We start from the raw sequence: 19,702 nt of genomic DNA, 5'->3' as shown, positions 1-19,702 counted from the left end.
TGACACCTCTTGCTCACACTTCACTAATGCCCATTTCTAATATTTACACTAGAAACTACATGGAAAACTACAGGAGGTCACATGTAGTGACTACAGGAAGTCACCTGTAGCTACTCACAAGCCTCTCAGATTTGGTAAAATGCAGCTGGCATAATTCACTAGAACAAAGCACACATTCAAATATATAAAGAATTTTTCCTTGGCAGAGAGCAGAATAATAATATTGGACAGAACAGCTAAATGCAGCAATGAAATAGTTAAGTACAGGGGCTGGGCCACATGGAAAACAAGACCCACATTTAAAGCTCTGCTGGGAACAAAGTATGAAATTAGCTGTTTCTGTCACGTGCATGGTGTCTCCAGGGGTATCTACAAAAACACTGCACAGTGCAACATCATCTCCCTCATGCTAATATTTTCTACAGACCATCATCATTTTCCTCCTGCCAATGCAATCTTCTTGCGGAGGTGGAAGGACTCTCATAATTTGCTGGCAAAGCCAAAACCCCTTATCAGGTTATAAGCACATCTAAGGACATGCAGGTTTGCCCTCTACTTCCCTCAGCTGACTGCATGGGAGGACAGGACTCCAGGAATCAGATCAAAACTGCCACTTTCCAGAACTCACAACAGTTCCACAAAACCCTGGAGGGAATGAGATACACAGTCAGGAACAGCAATATAGAGCCATGGTCCCAGCACAATTTTTGCATGCGATTTGGTTAAAAATTACCCTTGAAAAGTACTAAGTGGTCAAAAGGAAGATTAAGCAGTAAAGCATTTTTCATTTGGAAATTGCTGTTTTCCTTTAGGCAGAGGAGAACTCTTCTCTAAAGCTTATGAGGTTTCCCTAGATCAGAAGGCATTATACTTTAAGCATGTTTTCTGTCTCATCAGTGTTGTAGTGTTGTAGCACATATGTTTATGACACTTCTATGGATAACAGATGGCAGAAAGAAGGTAATCACACTACTAATTCAAGTGTCACATAGCAGGCTGTATTGAATTTAAAGACATGAAGAGGACTGAAACACACATTAATAAAATCCGAGCCGTCCCATTTACGCTGAAGATGAATTATGAATTATGTATTATGAAAAGTATTTGAACAAGAGGCATCTATCACTTCAGAGCTATCTGCAGACACACCTACTTTATTCTAGTGGAAGGTATTACTGATTAGTTGAATGCCCAAGATTCCATAGGAATCACCATCCACACATTCCCAATAGTATATAAAATAACAAATGCTGGGAGAGGAAGGAGAGGGAAAAAAGACAAGACTCAGAACTCACTGTGCCTGAGCATCTAATTCTGCCTTCATGATAAGCAAGTCCCACTGCAAAAACAGTTCAGCCTTCAGCAATGTTCAAAATGGACATGAGATCTGGCTATGATCTGACTGATAATAATCTCAGGTTGGTGGGCTTTTTGGCTTAGGTTTGGATTTTTTTTTTCCAATTGCCTCTCTAAGCAGAGGTAGCGTCAAACCAGAAATTCAGTGAGTTATCTGTGTGAATTTGAATGGGCCATTTCCTCCCTTACACTCTAAGTTTTTTAATGTTTTCCCCTGAGAATCATCTGCCACTTACATCAAACTTCCTCTGACAGACAGCTACTGAGAGCCTTGAACACTGAAAACTAGCCTGAAAACTAGGTAAGTTTTACAGCTGGTTAAGCCCTAAATCAGTGTGCTATGGAAAAGAAGGTATTTTGAAATAATAAAAAACACAGGATTCACCACATACCCTGTTCAATGATAGCCAGCAACAATCAGCAAGACATGCAAGACCCTCCTGGGAGACTATCAAGAGGTGCCTGTGCTGAAGATTCTTGAACTCACCTGGAAGTAGTCGGTGAAAAAAGGGGTAGTTTCAAGAAGTCTGTGTGCAGGAGAAAAAAGTAATTGAAACAGAAAAATGAGTTCGTCTTGTACTCTTAATGTACCTGCAGGGATACAAACAGTGAGTAGAAACCTTCTGGACACTACCATTGATTTCAAGAAATACAAAAGCAGATCAGGTGTTAACATTTAATTTTATTTATAAAAAAATTGTAGAACGTATTAAATACAAACATTTGGAAAAAGCAATCAAGGCTTCACTAAGATGCCCAGGAAGAGGAAGACAGAGAATCAAGAAGATTACCAGATTCAGAATTTTTAAACTAGTGGAATAATTGCTATAATTTTTCACTGACATCTTTATAGCTGGTGGCCATTATAGCAACCAAAGTCATTATCCCTTTTAAAAAACAGACATGATTTGCCATATCTTCCCACTCAACCACAAAATGTAAGGAAGTAACTTTTTCCAGGTTAAAAAACTTAGTAATAAATACTATTAATGCATTTACCCATTACCTACATTCTAAAACACTAGACATTTGCTTATAATCGCACATGGATATCAAGTTTAGCCCAAAAAAAATCGATTATACATTTCAAATCTGAATATCCAATAAGGTGTTATAAACTTTATACATTTTCCAGTGAACATCAAAATGAGGACAGTGTTTTGAAGTACAGAAACAAAATAACTGAATGCATCATCTACACTACAAAGGCCAACTACTAAGAGGTGAATTGGGTCTAGTCATGTTCCAGATAGCTGGAAAGTCCTACAAATTGCCACTGAAAGGCTGGTTGGAAGACAAATCATGTCACATTCTCAGCCTGCATTAGCTCCTCTCCCTCTCCAAAAGGCTAAAGGTGAGAACTGTAGCTCTCTCTTCATTCTGCTCTCTATGTGGACAAACCAGATTCAAGTTTCCTTAGACTGCTGTTGCTCTTATACTGCTCTTACCTGCAGTATGCAGTACACAAAGACCACTACACAAGATGTTGAATGTGGAGACTGCAGAAAATACCCCTTTGCCTTTCAAAAAGAGAGAAGCACTTCCACTCACTGACAATATGGCATTCCCTCCGTCTTCCCAGCTTACCCTGTATCTGCTTTGGAGCTGCAGCATAACACACACTGATGTTGGCTATATGGCCTTAAAGCCAAACTCAGTTCCAAAAAAAATCCTGTTCAAGGGACTGACTCTTTGGAGATAACCAAACTATTAAAAAAAAACAGTGCAGATAATCTAGGACACATGAAAATTAACAGATATCTCCCATTCTGCCTTCTATGTGTCAGAACAATAAAAGAACTGCCAACTTACCAACACCCACAGCGTTACTGCTGAAAGGACAAGAGTGCCAGGAGTGTTATAAGATACACAACGTTGGCAGCCAGCTACAGGAAGGACTGGCTGGATACCTGCAAGACCATAGGCAGAACATTTCTGACAAAGTTGCCCTTTGGAGATGGGCTGAACCTGCCCTCTGTATCCTACCATGAGTAGAGGGTTGAACAAATGGACCCGCATCCTGAACGTGTGTCAGACCCTGTTACCGAGGAAAACATTTTCCAATTTTTATATCTAACCTCAGAGCACACAATGGACTGCCAATGTGGACACTGCTGGGCTGGAACTGTTAACCAGACTATTATTTGCAGATCAACATCTTCAGAACAGCTAAATACCCCTCTTACCAGGCAATCACAGAGCAGCTGCTGGATATACCAAACAGGCAGTGGTTCATTTAGCTGCAAGCTTGAAAACAAGGTCAGTTCCAGCACTCTTCCCAAATCCAGCAACATCCCTTACTACAACAAAGATTCGATTATCCTGCTCTCATTGTGCTCAGTACACTTCAAGCACTTAGTGCAATGAGAACCCTGATGCAGGCTTGGCCTCAGATGAAATGGACAGGTCAGTTCCACCCCATTCCCTTTTTTCCTTTTAGGCAATTACTGATATGAAAGCCCGTATTTCACAAGCCATAACATATTTTTTTCATGATACTTAACAAAAGATATTTAACAGCCAGAGTTTACTTGACCCAAAAGCCTTGCTCCCATCCAAAGAATTCACTGCCACCTGCAAGCAGGAAATCACATGTAGAGGAATCTTGTGAAGGAATGAGAGGCCAGAGTACCAAAGAAATTGAAAGAGACATAATTTGGATACTATTTAGTATGCTGATTGCTTCTCACTCAATGCTCAGCTTTTAGCATGATACACACCACACTTGAACAAATGAAGGGTTTGATTTTAGCTTTTTATCTTGGCTGTTTGGGTGGTACTTTTTATTTTCTAGAATCTAGAAAGAAGAATCTAGAATCTAGAAGAAAAGCAGGCCTTCCATCCTCCAAGTCAAAGACAAGAAATCCTGATCTTGGCATCAGGGCCACCCTGAATTACACCATCAGAAATCAATACATTGCCCAGCATCCCTAGTGACATGTTTGAAATGACACTCTTACAAGCTGCTTCAGTCAGGCAATGGCTCCATTCCAGAAAAACACAGCGTTACCAAGAGCGGAGTATGACTGCTAGTTTCAACCTAGTTTAAAATATATTGTACAAAAGCATTCCCATAAATCTGATCACAGCAAAATATATAGTGGTGCTTAAATGGCAGGAAAGTTGAATTCCAAGAACTCAATCTTTAAACCAGTGAGAAATATGGGCAATTTTAAAAGAAAACAATAAACTTCTCAAATACAGACATTTTGAAATATTCGTGCACACGCACTCTCGCACACACACGCACCCACTTACTTCACTCAGTGTTAGATTAAGATTACACAAGGCAATTTTCAAGGTTGCATTTACAACCACAATGACAAGAACAGCATTTTGAGGTAGCTGAAGTCAAAGAGCAAACCACAGCACAAGCAAAGAAACAGGTGCTGGCACTCACACCGAGCCCACTCTTTGGAGACGCGCTATCGCGTGCGCAGGGGCGTGTGCTGAGGAGGCACGTGTTCCGTGGGGAATGAAGGTCAGTGGCTCTGGAGACATGAGAAACTGTTCTCCAGAAAAGCTTATGCTGGGAGACCAGATGCACAGTCAAGGGAGCACGGCTTAAATCACTGCACATCAGCTGAGCTGTGGTAACAGCCTGGGTGCTCTTGGTCTGTGGCAGCTCTGCCGACAGCTCAGTCTCACGGGCACTGAAGCAAAGACAACTGTGGCGGTTGAAGGTGTTATTACTCAGAGCTGTCTGTCCCACTTCTCTCCTAGATGCCACTGCTGGGGGAAAGCTACTTGGGCCCCTGTCTCATCTGCTCCAGCTTTCAGCCTGCACTCAAGTTCACACCCACCTCCACACTATTACTTGCCAATGGACTGTGAGCAGGAGCAGCAGAGACCCAGACTCGAGTTCCCTTCTTCAGGTGCAGTAACACCTTGGCCACACTAAGAGTGCAGAGATGCCAAACTGCCACAGCTTGAATCACCAGACTTCATCTCTCCAAGCCCTTTGCTAGCCTACAACAAGAGGAGTTGCGCTAACCTCACAGCAAATGCCAGGCAATGTGGGCAGAAGGGGACATAGGTGTGGCTGGCAGACAGACTGCCTCAGCCACAGTCACTGGATCCTGTCTCTGGGCACAAACAGAGCTTGATCCTGCCTGAATTACCAAACTGTGTGAAACACACTCATACACACACACACATAATGTCATCAAGAAGCTTTCTATAAATCAACAGTTTGCATGGCTTACTGCTGAAAGTCTTGAAGGTGGGATGGAAAACATGGCAAGATGTTTTGCAAAAGTAGAAAGAAAAAAAAATCGGCCTCTTGCAACTAGGTCTCTGTTGTGTAGTTGCTGTATGAGAGTGATGGCACAGATGAGAAGTTGTTATTCCACTGCCTTCCTCCAGTAGTCTGATGCAACTCTGCCTGCTCTTTGTATTTGCTCAGAAGATTTTTGGCTTCTTGCAGATCCTGAGAAGAGTTTTCCCCATATTCTTCTTTCAGCCACTGCCTGAACTGGAGAAATTGAAAAGACATATACAAAATTATGAAACAGTAACATGAAATGGATGGAGAAGTAATTCTTCTTCCTGTCCTACAGAATTTAAGTAACCTTTAGGATCATATATAGTTTAAAGAAAAGCACTGCAAATATTGCATGACCTTCAACAGCAGCACGGAATGCACAGCAAAGAAACACATATTTGAAATCACTGAGACCCCTTACATGTCCTGAAATGACACATCTGTGGAACAAGTTGGCTGACTGGACTAATACAGAGTAAGGAACACCTGCTGGGAAAGGACATCCTGGACTTGAAATCTCCTAGTTCCTGCTGCATTCACAAACAATAAGAGGAATTAGCATGGAAACCAATATGATCAGCCAACTTGCCCAAGTCACAACAGGCTGCAAGAAGGTTGAAGATCAAAAAGTGAACCACTCTTACAGGTTTTTTATTATGAGCCCACAAACACCAGTAGTAAAAAGTGTAGTGTGTATATCCTGATAGGTGTCTTCCAGAAAGAAATAGTTTCTGAGTTTTACAAGCTATAGAGTAGGACCCCATATGCTACTGATATGAATGACTGAATTTGGTACATGGTAACATATGTACCAGGCCCAGCTGATGGTCAGTCCATCTGTATCCTGCTTTGAGAGTAACCAGATATAACTGATGAGGAAAGAATCAAGCAACAGCAGGGCAATAATGCTGGGACCTTTTCCCTGGCCATTTCCTCAGCTTCCAGCAGTTTTCAGCTCAGGTGCTCTCAGAGGTTGAGGCAGTATCTTTGTGTCTGATAACACAAATTCATTCTTTTGTCATGATATCTCATTTTAAACCCCCATTTTTTTTACCAGAAGATACCTGTATTCCAACAAGCTCCATAAGTGCATATTGTATAAATCCCCCACTCTTTTTTCTTGATTTGGACCTGCCAACAGATAACTCTGTCTCATAGGAAAGAGTGGAAATTTCACATGTTCGCTTTTCCTATCCATTCAGCTCTGACACTTCTTTGCCTGCTGGAGAATTTGAGTCCAGCTGAGGAACTGTCCAATTCCTGACAATTTTGTTGAGCTCACCTGCAGAAGCAGCTAGTAAACACAGACTCCAACTGTTGTGTCCCAGTGAGGATAATAATATTTTCCAAACCTTAACCTTCATAGCTTTGTTGTGTTTGGGGCTCATGAAATAGCTTGATCCATAAACGTAATTTACTAGGATACTGGGAGACAACACCTCAACACAGATACTTCCTCCCATTCCTTAAAGAGGTTCTCAGGCAAATCTGAAGCCTCAGGCTACCATGTGGAAGTTTGGAACCGGTGCAAACTATGTCATGACTTAGTGACTAAACCTCATCCTTTAGGACCTTTAAGATCTAGAGGACAACATTCCAGAGAGGCCACAGGATACCACCACCCTTTAGCGGAACAGCAAAACACCAAATGCTGCTGAAATCTGAAAAAAGTTCACGCCCTTGGCAGATGGCATCATTCCACCGAAATCAGGTGTGTAAACAGACACCTGCTGAGGATGTGGTTGCTCTTAAGAGACTAAGAAACTACAGTCCAGCCAGTGAATACAGGTGGATACTTCTTTTTGCAACCTACTGCCTCCCCCTCAGTGAATAAAGACAGAATGCACAGTCCATGGTGGATGAAAAAAGAGAGACGTTACTGTCTTTATCAGGCTATTTGCATACAGCCTTAATTGTCATTGCTGTTAGACCAAACCAATTAGAGTAGAAATGACTGTAAGGGAGGAAGGAGACAAGTCTGGAAAGTCCCTCTCTGACTTTTGTCTCTTAAAAATCAGTTATTCTACCATTTACACCAGTTCCAAATGATCCAGGAAACATTCAGTTACATATTAAAAAAACACAAATATTTACAGTTGCTAGCTGCATCATGCAAAACAAATGGTAATTTCTAAACTCTGAGCTTTCTGCAGCAGAATGACAGGGATGGAATAAAAAAACCAACATCCTTTGTCTTGTGTATTTTTCTTTCTGACTTTGGTTTACCTCTGTTGTTATTTTTAATAAGCACAACAGGCACAAAAGCCCACACAACAACAACAACAGCATGCTGAGCAATGGAAAATGGAAGGGACAGCCACAGCAGGTTGGTAACGTAAGTGGAAGTCACCAATCACCCACAGGGAGCAGGTCTTTTGCGTAGGATGGGGTTTTTTGGGAGTAAGAAACTAATTTTTATTTTATGAAACCCCTTTAGCTATCCTACCCTTTCATTGATTCTCCTAGCCCTACAAAACCTTCAAAAGGCTCGTAAGAAAAAAAAGGTTCAGATCTGAGGCTGCCCTAAACATCAGAAAATTTATCAAGTCTTAGCCACAGAAGGTGGGAGGGGGGTCACAACACACAAATGATAATGAGGACTTGGTTAAACTCCTGGACATGAAAGATTTGTGATGATGATTTCTTTCCTGCTATTCCAAATGAATGTGTTGGGAGGAAACTCACTACTTTTATACAACTGGTAGTTATAGGTTGGCCTTTTACCTATGTTCTGAGAAATCACCCTTTACCTTTTACCCCTCTAAAGGTGTTAATCTTCAACTGCGTCTTAGCTCACATGAAACAACCACCAGACAGCACAGTTGGGCAGGAGGTGTTTAGATGCTGTGCTTGATCCCTTCTCCCACCCAGCATTCCCTGATACCTTCAGATCTATCTGTATCTCCTTAGTAGAACTGTCTGGCCTAATAAGCCATTCCCTCAAAGTAAAAACAGGGAGTCAGATAAACCACACAGACCACAAAACAGTGAGAAGTAGCTCATGATCTGACTTGGAGTTGTGTTTCCCAGTTCTTTGTTGTAGTTCCTTTACCTGATCAACATCATGCTTTTCGAATTCCTGCAGCTGTCTCTGGAAGCCCATGTTTGGATTGGCACAGGACCTCGCCGCGCGGACAACTGACAGCGCATCTTCCCAGCCAAAGTCTGTGATGGTCATGATGTAGGCAACCACCAGTGTGACACTCCTGGAGACACCTGCAAGGCTGCATGGAAAAGGGGCGCAATACACTGAAGCAGTGCTGTACTTCACTGTCACAGCTAAAAGCATCACTTCTCAACATCACAGACTGCTGTGTTGCTTGCCATGAGGAAGAAATACTATCATATTTGAGTTAAATGGTCTTGGTGCTACTTTTATAAATGCAGTAGAAAAAAATCTACACGATAAAGAAAGTGGGTTTTGAGTGGTAATTCCTATGAGGCTGAAAAGGAAAAAATAAGCATGAAGTAGTCACAAAAGCAGGGGACAGTGCACACATTCTAAGTTAAATTCGGGTTTTAAAAAGGCAGAAGTAAGTCACCCACTTTCTTCTGTTTATAAAGATGAGAGCAGTAAAATAAGACTGTTTCCTCTCCATCATGAATAAAGGCTGCAATTTCATGAGGCCAAAATGAACTTTAACTGAACCAGTAAGAGATACATATGTCTGGTTGCTTGAGTTCCTCTTTCTGCTATTGACTGCATGGTGCAGCTTAAACTCTCAGGACTCCAGTTTCCCTAGATGAAAAGCTGGGATAGAGTAAGAATCATTCATTATGCCTAGTTGGACAACACTGGACAAACTCAGAATCATTTCTATTGACAGTATAAAGAATGTGTTAGAGCTATATTTACCACAGTAAAAATACAGAGTTACCAGACTCTTTCACCATTTTATGTTTCTGCATACTTCACAAATTTAAATATATGTTTTTTAAAATCTATTAATATTCAGACCACTTATTCCTGTTTTCCATACATCAAGATTGACCAAATGGCTCATGCATAGGCCTGTCATGAGTCAATAGGAAAGTGAGGATTTATACTCAGGGTCTGTGTACAAGTCCAGTGTTCAAATCATGAGATGACTCTGATTCCAGATATAGACTCAGATATGTCCTTTGGACATACAGCACAAACACCACAACCAATAGCAGAGAGCAAGAAAAAACCCAGGGTGGGATTTCCTTTTCTATTCTTTACAGTCCCAGGAGCATCTCCCAATCAGGGTCTTGCTATTAACAAATGCAACATTTGAATGCCTCAGCAGTTTAAAGAAAAGAAAGAGGAAAAAAAATTAATTTCTGTTCAGACAGGTTTTTTTAACAATTCTGAAGTCACCAAAACAGCTGTTAGAGAAATTCTTAGGACTATGGAAATCACATTTAGAAATACAGTGACTAAAACGATGAGTATGTCTTCAGCCAACACATTCCTAGTCAAATAAATCCTACAAAAATTTTTGATAAGAGAAAGTCAAGAAGATTTCTTGGGCTCCTTTCCTCTCCAAGCAGCTGCCCACCCCAGAGACTCCAAAGTCCTAGCATAAGGCTTTAATAGCATTTGCAAATCTTCTGGGGCTTTTTGAATAAAGGGGTCAATTCAGTCCAAGAGGATGTTGCTGCAGAGGGGAGATGACCACTAATTTATTAAAATATGAACATCCAAATCAAGGTAGAGAAACCCTTAAAAAGTTTTTTTAGTGAGCAGTATACATACCAGTGAACTAAGCAGCCTTCACCTGTGAGCCGGCACTCATGGATAAATTTGATGCTCTCTCTGAAATGCCTTGCTCTGAAAACAAAAGCAGAAGGAGGATAAAGAAAGTGCTGCCTTTAGTAAAATCACTACTTAGAAAGAAAGAAATATATCCGAAAGCTCACCTCACGCCATTTCTAGAATTTAGAACTGAATATAGGTCTTACAAAGTAAAAGTTATTGTCTGCCAATGAAACATAGAACTCACTGGCATAAGCTATTTGCCACTCTATCCAAGTAAGAAACTGGTATTTTAGGCACTACAGTGTGATAAACTCTATTCTGATGATTGTCAAGTCTGTATTTGGGTTTGTTTGCTTCTTCTTAAAAGCAGTGACTTGACCTCACATGTCCTTGTGTGCTCAGATGTCAGGTGGAACTCAGCACAACTGCATGAGCAGCTCTCCAGACATAACATCTCTCACAAAGAGACACTACCTGCTACCCAAACTCATGCTTAATTTTAACTCTACCTGCTCCTTCAAGCCATGTGCTAGGGTATGTCTAAGCATTAAGACTTTCTGCTTGGCTATGTGAAATCGCTGCCTTTAGTCTCTGCTATGAAAAAATCCTCAATTCAAGCCCTGTTTTCTTAAGCTCCTTCCAGTCTTCTCCTTTCAGACAGCAGCATCCCTTCTGCCTGTATTCAAGGTGTCAGCCTACAGCTCGCCTGTTTTAAAGCGGTTGAGGAGAAAACCTAGAGAAGATTCCATCTGCAAACTTTAGAGTTTATAATCTCACTATCCTTTTCACAAGCCCCTTTCATTTTAAATGGGGCACAGTGAAGGACAGCAAGCAGGCAGCTGTCATCATCTGGGTGAAGATGCAGCACTGCCTCTTTGCATCCCAGTTCCAAGTTGCTTGCCCTGCCTTTCCACCTGCGAAGCCTTTGGTGCTGCCTGCAGTTTACCCCAGGTGCAAGCAGCACCTCTTAGCTCAGCAGAGCTGGATTTCACAGTGGCCTTTGAGTGCTCTTGCAATTCAAGCTCACAAGCAGTAGCAGTGGAGGCAACACAGGCAGAGGAAGGAGGCTCTTAGGGGGCAGTCATTGCCAGGCCTGCTGGCAAGGTCAAACCTGAAAGCACACTGCGCTCAACACCCATGAAACACAACGTCCTGTATGCAAGATGTTTCCCCTTTCTGGGTGAATATTACACCACAAGGGTAAAAGAAAAAAAACCTCAGCCCAGCACCAGCAGCCACACAAAAATCAGGAATACCCACATAAAAGGAAGCTTCCCTTCCTGCCTAACAGTGCAGCTGCTGATACTGTAAACACTCCTGTCCTGAAGGACAACACTGATGCAACAGTGTCCCTGCCTGCAGAACTTGCAAAGGCAAGGATATCTAACTGGAATAAACAAAAAGAAGATCCCAAGCATGGGACTCCCTCTCCAATGCAGTTCCTGCATCACTGGATACAACATGGAAACCATAGCTAGAGAAGACCTGAGCAGCTTATTCGGAAAATCTCAAAGCACAATGCACTCCCAAGCCTTAGGACAGCAGATCAACTCAGGCTTTTATGCTTCTCAAGGAACTGATGAAGCATGTGGGTAAATGAAGACAAAGCCTTACAAATGCATGTGTGCTCGGACTGCCACGCCAAACCACTGTTGCTGGCTGAGTTCTAACAAATAATGGTGCTCAGGTCTGCCAGGGGAGCACAGGAGGTTTCACATAAACAAACTTAGAGGACAAATGAGATCTCTGGCTATGTGTGCAAGAGGCTTTGTTACTGCACCATGAAGAGCTCAGCTGAGATTGAAAGCACTCACTCAGATACAGCTTGGTTAGGTCTGTATTATCTGACCTGATCTTCTCATCTTCTCTTTTTCTCTCTAGAAAATCTGGCCAGGAGGGCAGCTTCATGCACCAGTGAATTTGTTTCAATGGTCTCACACAAGTTTTGGTAAGACACTTTCAAGACTCTCGTTTGAAAAATATCTGCAACTGAGCATGTAACACCTTTGCAAGGTACTAAACATTGTGAACTCCATTCACCTAGTTTTCTTCACCCTTCCTCACTGCTGATGCTCAGTCTGATGATGTGCTTTCAAGTGTGTTTACAAGCACTCATGAAAATGAGAAGAGAAATACTCACATCTAGAATTAGTGCTGCTCTATAGCACGCTGGCCCCTCCTCACCTTGAGCCAGAGAAAAGGAGATTATGTACTCCTCCACAGCCCTATGGCATCAGGGTCTCTTCTGGAGCAGCAGACACAGTTGCCTAAACTAATTTTCAAGGTTATGGTAACACCATATTGAGATGAAAACTAACATTGAGGACCAGTTAGCTGTGTGACAAGTGCCAGACACAAAGAACAATGGTAAGTCTTACAGTAACCACAGAGCAGTTGACTATCATCTCTAACAGGAAAGCACTTGACAAATGTGTTGATTTGCAGCCCATTTGTTGGACTTCAGGACAATTTATTATATGATATCTGGCTCTTGCATCTCCCAGCTGAAAGCTGGGTCCTGAACTGCATCATCTTTACAGTGGGAAAACACCAGAGGAAGAAGCACCAGTACAACACCCCTACCAGGATGCTGTAGAAGTTATCTGCACTTACGCATTAGCACGCAGCATAATTCAAAACTAGACCAAGAGCAGAGTTATGATACCAGAGTTATATTTTTATTTGTTGCTAGTTAGACTTCTGCAAAGATTTACAAAGGTTAAGAAGACATCCAAATCAGATAGGATGAAGCATCTTGATGTTTCTTTCCTTTGATGATGTAAAAGAAAAAAAAATCTACCAAAATTTTCTCCTCTTAATAGGTCATCTGGCTTCTGCATTATCACCACTAACCACCTGACTGTTGGAGGTTTATTCCTTAGAAACAGGCAGCCAAAGACAATTAACTGGAACAAGGCAGGAAGGGAAGATTTTATTTCTATAGAAATAACTTTTTAGTGATGACTTCTATAGAGGATGACATTTCTGGAGCAGTTACTGGCCCAAGGTAAAATCCTCACAGACCAGGGAAAACATTGATTTAACATCTACGAAGTACCTTGAGTCTGAAAAGCAATTGCTTTCTCCCTATGCTTGCTAGGGGCAGAAGAGGGGAGTAAAATAAAGCTTTTGAGACACTTTAGTGAACACCCACATGCTAACAGGGGAATCCCTGCTGTATTTCCCTGGCAAGTCATCCCTCTGAGGAAAAGAACTCCACTAAACAAGTTTTCTAGGACTAAATGTGTATTATGCACACAAGAAACCAGAGGTTTCCTTCAGAAAAACTGAGCTGAAGTGCACTAAGAGCTCACAGTCCCAAAATTCAGTGGGTAAAAGGCTTCCAATTGGTCCTTGCTGTTGGGAAACAGACAAGAGAGCAGAGTGCACCCCATCAGTTGTGCCTGACTGGGCTCATTGCTAAGAGAACACAAGGACCTGCAATACAGGATGCTGCTTGGTTGGTTGTTTTTTATTCCCTACAAAGAAACCAACAAAATCCCTTTTTAAGAAGAAAAGAGTTGACATGCAAAGATGTTACAGAGGGAGCAATTCCCTTCCTGTTCCCTAGCTATCCCTCCCTCCACAGTGGGCACAGGCAGTATGGTTAACCACTCCTAGATAAAACAGCATCCAGTCCTCACAGGCTGAACAAAAACAACTTCCTCTTTCTTTCAGAAGACTGCATGTGCAAAGCAAGCGATGGGGCTATTTCTGAGCATCATGATCTGATTTTACTTGAAGGCCTGGACTGTATAAAAGAAGAAAAATCAGTTACTCATCAAGTTTTATTTTAAGTGATTGAATGTATCAGTATTAGAAGTAATGACGTTTGCTTGCAACCACCTGATACCAAAGCAAGTATTTTAGATGCCTGCAGTGTAACAGAAACAATACTCATGCAAATATTCTATCTTCTTACTGAAGCCTTAAGAGCCTTGGTACTGTGCCAGACAGCTCGAGCACAGGAGCTGGTTTTACAGTGTAACTCCTTGAGATTTAACAGTGAGGGAACTGTACATTGATTAATGTTCATCATAAATGCCACCATTTCTCTTTCCATTCCCAATTGATCTCTATTAACAAGGAAGTAGATTTAGAAAATGTTGCCAAAAATGCCAATGAGCAATTAATTACATGTGAATATTTTCCTCTAACCTCATATTAGCTTTCCTTCCCAAAATGATACTTCTTTAAATGTATTTTTTTAAATTCTAAATATTAAGGCCATGGAAGTTGTCCATGACAAAAGCATTAGCTCTCTGCCTTCTCATTACAGACCTGAAATTTAGGGGATTAGGTTGTTTTTTATTGCGGGTGGGGTGTGGTGCTTTTTTTTTTTTCCCTTCCCCTAAAATCATGACAGAAATGCAGAATGAAAAGGCAAATCATCACACATCAAGTGCCACACTGGAATCTTTCTAGAGTATGAGAAACACATGTTCTAAAAATATCCCCCAAAAGCATGAGCCAGAAAATTACTGTGATACAAGAGAAAAGAAGTGCTGCACTTCCTTCCGTACCTAGCAGGCCTCTTTCTACTACTTGTTTCTCTACCAAAAATTGGTAGCAGGATGTGGCTGAAACCCCCCTCACCTCTCCCCAACATAAACAGTGAGCTCTAGAAGAGCTGGTCACCATCCAAGTTCTTTTGTTTTGATTTCTCTTTGGACTCAAGACTTGCCATGCTCAATTAAAACCAGAGGTAAATCAATTAGCATTACATGAACTTTAGCAGAGATGAGAATGAGCAATGACACCCTAGCTGCAGTATCTATGTCCTCAAGGTGAGAGTCACTGCAGGGCAGAAAACTCCCTGCCACGCCAGCTTATACTAAGAGCAGCAGGGACTTCTCAGGCAGGTTCAAGAAGTCCCCAGCAGATTATCACAGGGGTAGTTTGCATACAGGGATTTTGTTCTGAAGGCCCACTGTGAGGAATTCATTTCAACCCTTGAGGCACCAGGCTTCAAACCTCTTTCAAATATTTTGTTTTGTTAATGGCTGCAGTTGGCTCTAAAAAAAAAAAGAGGAGCCAAACACAAAGATTTACAAAAACAGTGGCTAGAATAAACTGTGACTGAATTAGGCCCAGACTCACTAAGGAATTCCTGAAGTTTAAGGCCACAAATCAAGAGTGTTTACATACTGAGACTCCTACAAACACACACAAAAAGCAGGGTGAAATGAAGTGTTACTGTGTTTTCTTAACGGATTAGACCCCACATTTGTGTAATACTCATTAGAGATCAGAATCAGAGTTTTCAGCAAATTTTAAAGTAGGCATCATGGGATTTCTGAGGTTTTGTGATTTACTTTTAAAAATACTTACAAATTCTGTGAGGGTGAGTCGGCAGCAGGAATACACAGATACTTCATTCCCTGTGTAAAGAAGCAAAAAGGTATAAGAAGAAAAGATTCAAGTTAAACACAGTCATCCATCACAGCACAAGTCCTGCTCTAGACTGGTGGAATATTAATGATTTTGAGGAAGCAACACCATCATTCAGACAGAGATCATCTCTATACAGTCAGATTTAAAAAGACTTGCTTTCACATTGCTATGGCACCAGCATATAGCTTAGTCATGCTTCTCCCAAGGCTCAATAGTGAGCTTCTAAAAAAAGGAGCATCTTTAGTAAAAAGATCTAAACTTTTCTAAAAACACAATTGTTCTTACATTTCTAGGAAAATGAAGCTGCATCTTCTCCTGCCCTTCCCTTTCTCTGAACAGACATTACAGCCTCAAATTGTGATATGCAGTTTCTTTTAAACTCACACAATCATTTTTCTTTACCCAGCTGATAAACCAAACAAAATTTATTTCAAAAAAGAAACATGTTTGTTGTATAGATGCTGTTTTTTTCATTTTTGGAAACCTTCAAGAAGGACAACCATAAAACTCGTGCTTTTCATCCACAAAATTAGCCTGTCTTTCTTACTCAGCTATCATAATAAATTACCAGATCAAGTAGGGAAGTTAGATAACCATTTCTGATGCATTAAAAATGTTCCTGGATATATTTAAAACAACACATCTGCAATCCTACACTACTGCTTTGCATTGTCAGCGTTCATTTCAACTGTCATTTTATTTGCAGAAATTTTTTTGCTCCTATGACTGTTATGAAATAGAATAATTCTCAAAGCACATTTAGGTGACTTCTCAAATAGGACTTCCAGAATACAATCGGCAGCTCAGACACACAAAAACTACATTATTCATGGGAACTCCATTGAATTATCTCAGACGCTGAGTTATGAATTCTTCACATGCACTTGTAAAAACAACAACTCAAGCAAAAGGGCCATTACAAAATACACCTAAATCTATCCTTTTTTAATGATGCACACTCCTGTATTACTCCGGTAATAATCCCACATGTTCAACACCACACATAGAAAGTCGGATATTTATGTACAAGAGATCCTTTGCCAACAAGGTGGAACACAATCTGCACCTACCAGGCATTTTATTTGCCAGCTGGGGAAAGAAGAGGAATTTTCATTGCTTAAGTGTGTGGCTACCTGAGGCAGCATCATCTACACCCTCTTTGCTTCGCTGGCTCAGAAACCCCTGCATATTTCCCCTATATACACTTTGTTCCTTCACTTGCCATTGCACAAAGAGCCTTTTTACAAGAGATCCAGACCCCAGCACCATGACACACCTCTGCAAGGTGCACAAACTTCACCAGTATGTCAGAGAGATTGTGGGAAACTATCAGAAACAGTCAGAAACATTGTGGGAAACCTGGAGGGCTCCACAGCCAAAAGTTGATCCAAAACAACTTGTACAGACACATTCATTTAGAAAGTAAGTGTAGCAGCAATACTTATATTGATAGGCTGCTGAGCCAAGGATAATTAATTATATTGACAGATTAATTACGATAATAAGCATTTGTATGACACATCTGAGAGCTTTATGTTGGACACTAGTATCACTTCAATTGAGTCACTCCAGTAGAATGAGGGCTTGAGACCCGAAAGTAAATTTACACGCTATTCTTTCCCCATCACCTCTAGCAACTCCATACCATTGAAAATTTGAAAATTGAGGGCAGGAGATGGGTTAGCTCTGGAGTGCAGTACATGCCAGAAGGTTCTCTCCTCCAGCACACACTGACGCAAGTTGTTCCGCAGATTTCAGAGGCCATGGCACATGCTGAGTGCTTTTCACAGGCTGAGTGCAGAGGGGCTTTCAGATTGTGCTCACTCTAAAAGCAGAAGTAGCACCCAACACGAATTTAAGACCCGCAATGTTCCTTTTTTTGTCATGGCTGGTTAGTTCCAACTACTGCAAGCAAGCATGAAACCAGCCTATGAGAGACCACACATGGTCCCAATGGCTCATCCAAAGCCTGATCCTGGACATCTTCTGCACTTACAACTTCCAGTGAAGCCCACAGCACACTTTTCATTACTGGGCTTGCAAATGCTCAGCATCAGCCTGTTAGCTTCATTAATACATCTTCTCAGAAAGGAGATGGTTCAAGTTACTGGAATTTGGTATTTTGACTGATGTATATCACCTGTGTTTTTGGAAGGCTGTGGTGATGGACTCCTCCCTGTGAGGAAATAATCACACACTCAACTCAAAAATAGTTAGAGGTGGGATTTCAAAAGTACTGTGCAGTGACCTAACCCATCTCCCACAAAAATCAACATTGAAACTCTCAGCAACTTTGAGCCAAACACTGTTTGGCCAGAGTTGGTAACTCCTGAGGATCCCACCCTACTATCTAGTTTTGCTTCTCTTGGTTGAAATAATAATTATAATAATAGGATCAAATACCATTCATCATAATTGGATGCTTGAAATACAACATCACCACAAGATTGTATGAGGCAGGTATTCATACATGAGACTTGGGATTTTTTGTGTAGATATTCTTACATTGATTGCTGGAATTAAGATTTTCCTCACACATACTGTACAGACTTTCTTTTTTTTAAACATATCAGCAATAGGAAGACACAATTGCTGAACCCTGCTGTTTGTGACTCTTTTTGGAAAAAAACTACCCAGGGTCATAATATTTGTGTATCTGTGCCCCAAGACACTAGCGTCTTACCTGTGCACATAGCCTGCAGGTACTGTCAAAGGAGGTTCCCAAAGGGACCTTTCAAGCAGAACAGTTTATGCCAAGCAAACAAACAGCTAACTACAACATTTAATATAGGGTACTAGCATGCAAGAAAGACAAAAACACCACTATCTTCTTACCTAGCAGTTTGTTTGCCGTTCTCAAACTGCAAAGCATAAAATGTTAGGTGGCAACAATCATTGGAACAGTGACTACAACAGAGTAGCTAAATCAAAGACTGTTAAAACCAGCTTCTTGTGAAAATTTCAACAGGCTCCAAATTAGTCTCTAGTCAGCAGTTTCATTAAATAAACCTCAATCCAGTTGCAGATGCAATATCCTAGTTGAACCAAAATCACATACTAATAAAGATGGAAAGACAAATACAAATTTTACACCAACCACATGGAAGTCTTTATTTACCTCTTTTTAAATTAAGAACACGTTGTTCCCTAAGAATTAAAATTCTGTAAAATTATTCAGTGAAGGAAGGACAGAACAACTCAAAACAGGCATTGTGCCAACTTCAGCTACATACACTAATTTAGGAGGTACAGAGCAGCTCATTTCAAAACATGGTTTTTATTCAAAACAAAGGAAAAAGCTTGCAAAGCCTAAAAACTGATGAAAAGAGAAACATCACTTAAAATCCTATACAAAGTAATACATCCCCTTTATTTATTGCATATTCTTACATATATATTCTTATTCAAAAATTTCTTCAGCTGACAACTATGTCAGTCATGTTTTATCTCTCCAAACACGCTTTTCCTCAGAGTACCCAATTAAAATCTATTGCTCCAGCCTTTTTAATTACACAGAATCTATGTATATTATTAGGTAATATAACATCCCAAACATATGGAATGGGTACAGACCCAAGCTCCTAGGGCAATGAGATGCTGAACACAGCATTTTTCTGCTCATCTCAATTCACTACTACTTTTCACTTCTTACTTTGAAATCACTACACACTTTCCTTTCTTCATCAATCACCTTTACCACCAAACACCGCTACCTTCCAACACACACACACCAGACTTTTTGCTTATCACTTACATGGCGATCCTAACTGATGCCCCCATCAAATAAAAGCAGTGCTTCCATTTCTTTTGGTTATTTAATCAGTTATCATTGTCCCAAAAACCCCCAGTAAAATAAAATATAATTTACTTTTCTGTTTTCTGTTTCAGCAGAGTAACCACCAAAACTAGATTTCTCTCGCAGGCCCTGAAACTGAGTGCTGCAGTTAAACCGATACAGTGAGAGC

At 40.9% G+C, this 19,702-nt stretch overlaps 1 protein-coding gene across 3 annotated transcripts in view; it reads right to left on the bottom strand.

The window, feature by feature from the left end:
• Window positions 1-2,018: 2,018 nt before the first annotated feature.
• Window positions 2,019-19,702, bottom strand: part of DUSP22 (dual specificity phosphatase 22) — a 43,083-nt gene continuing 25,399 nt past the window's right edge. For 2 of the 3 annotated variants that reach the window (XM_063161483.1, XM_063161475.1), the window contains exons 4-7: window positions 15,675-15,724; window positions 10,341-10,415; window positions 8,673-8,844; window positions 2,019-5,830 (exon numbers count right to left, since the gene is read on the bottom strand). In XM_063161483.1, coding sequence (XP_063017553.1) covers window positions 5,645-5,830; window positions 8,673-8,844; window positions 10,341-10,415; window positions 15,675-15,724 — 483 coding nt within the window. In that variant the 3' untranslated portion in view covers window positions 2,019-5,644. Of the gene's footprint in view, window positions 5,831-8,672; window positions 8,845-10,340; window positions 10,416-15,674; window positions 15,725-17,382; window positions 17,405-19,702 lie in introns of those variants that run through there. The other variant, XM_063161468.1, reaches the window with a different exon arrangement.

The sequence above is a fragment of the Melospiza melodia genome, chromosome 1 (assembly GCF_035770615.1).
Source record: "Melospiza melodia melodia isolate bMelMel2 chromosome 1, bMelMel2.pri, whole genome shotgun sequence".
Classification (NCBI taxonomy): domain Eukaryota; kingdom Metazoa; phylum Chordata; class Aves; order Passeriformes; family Passerellidae; genus Melospiza; species Melospiza melodia.
This window is presented reverse-complemented; position numbering and strand designations above follow the sequence as displayed.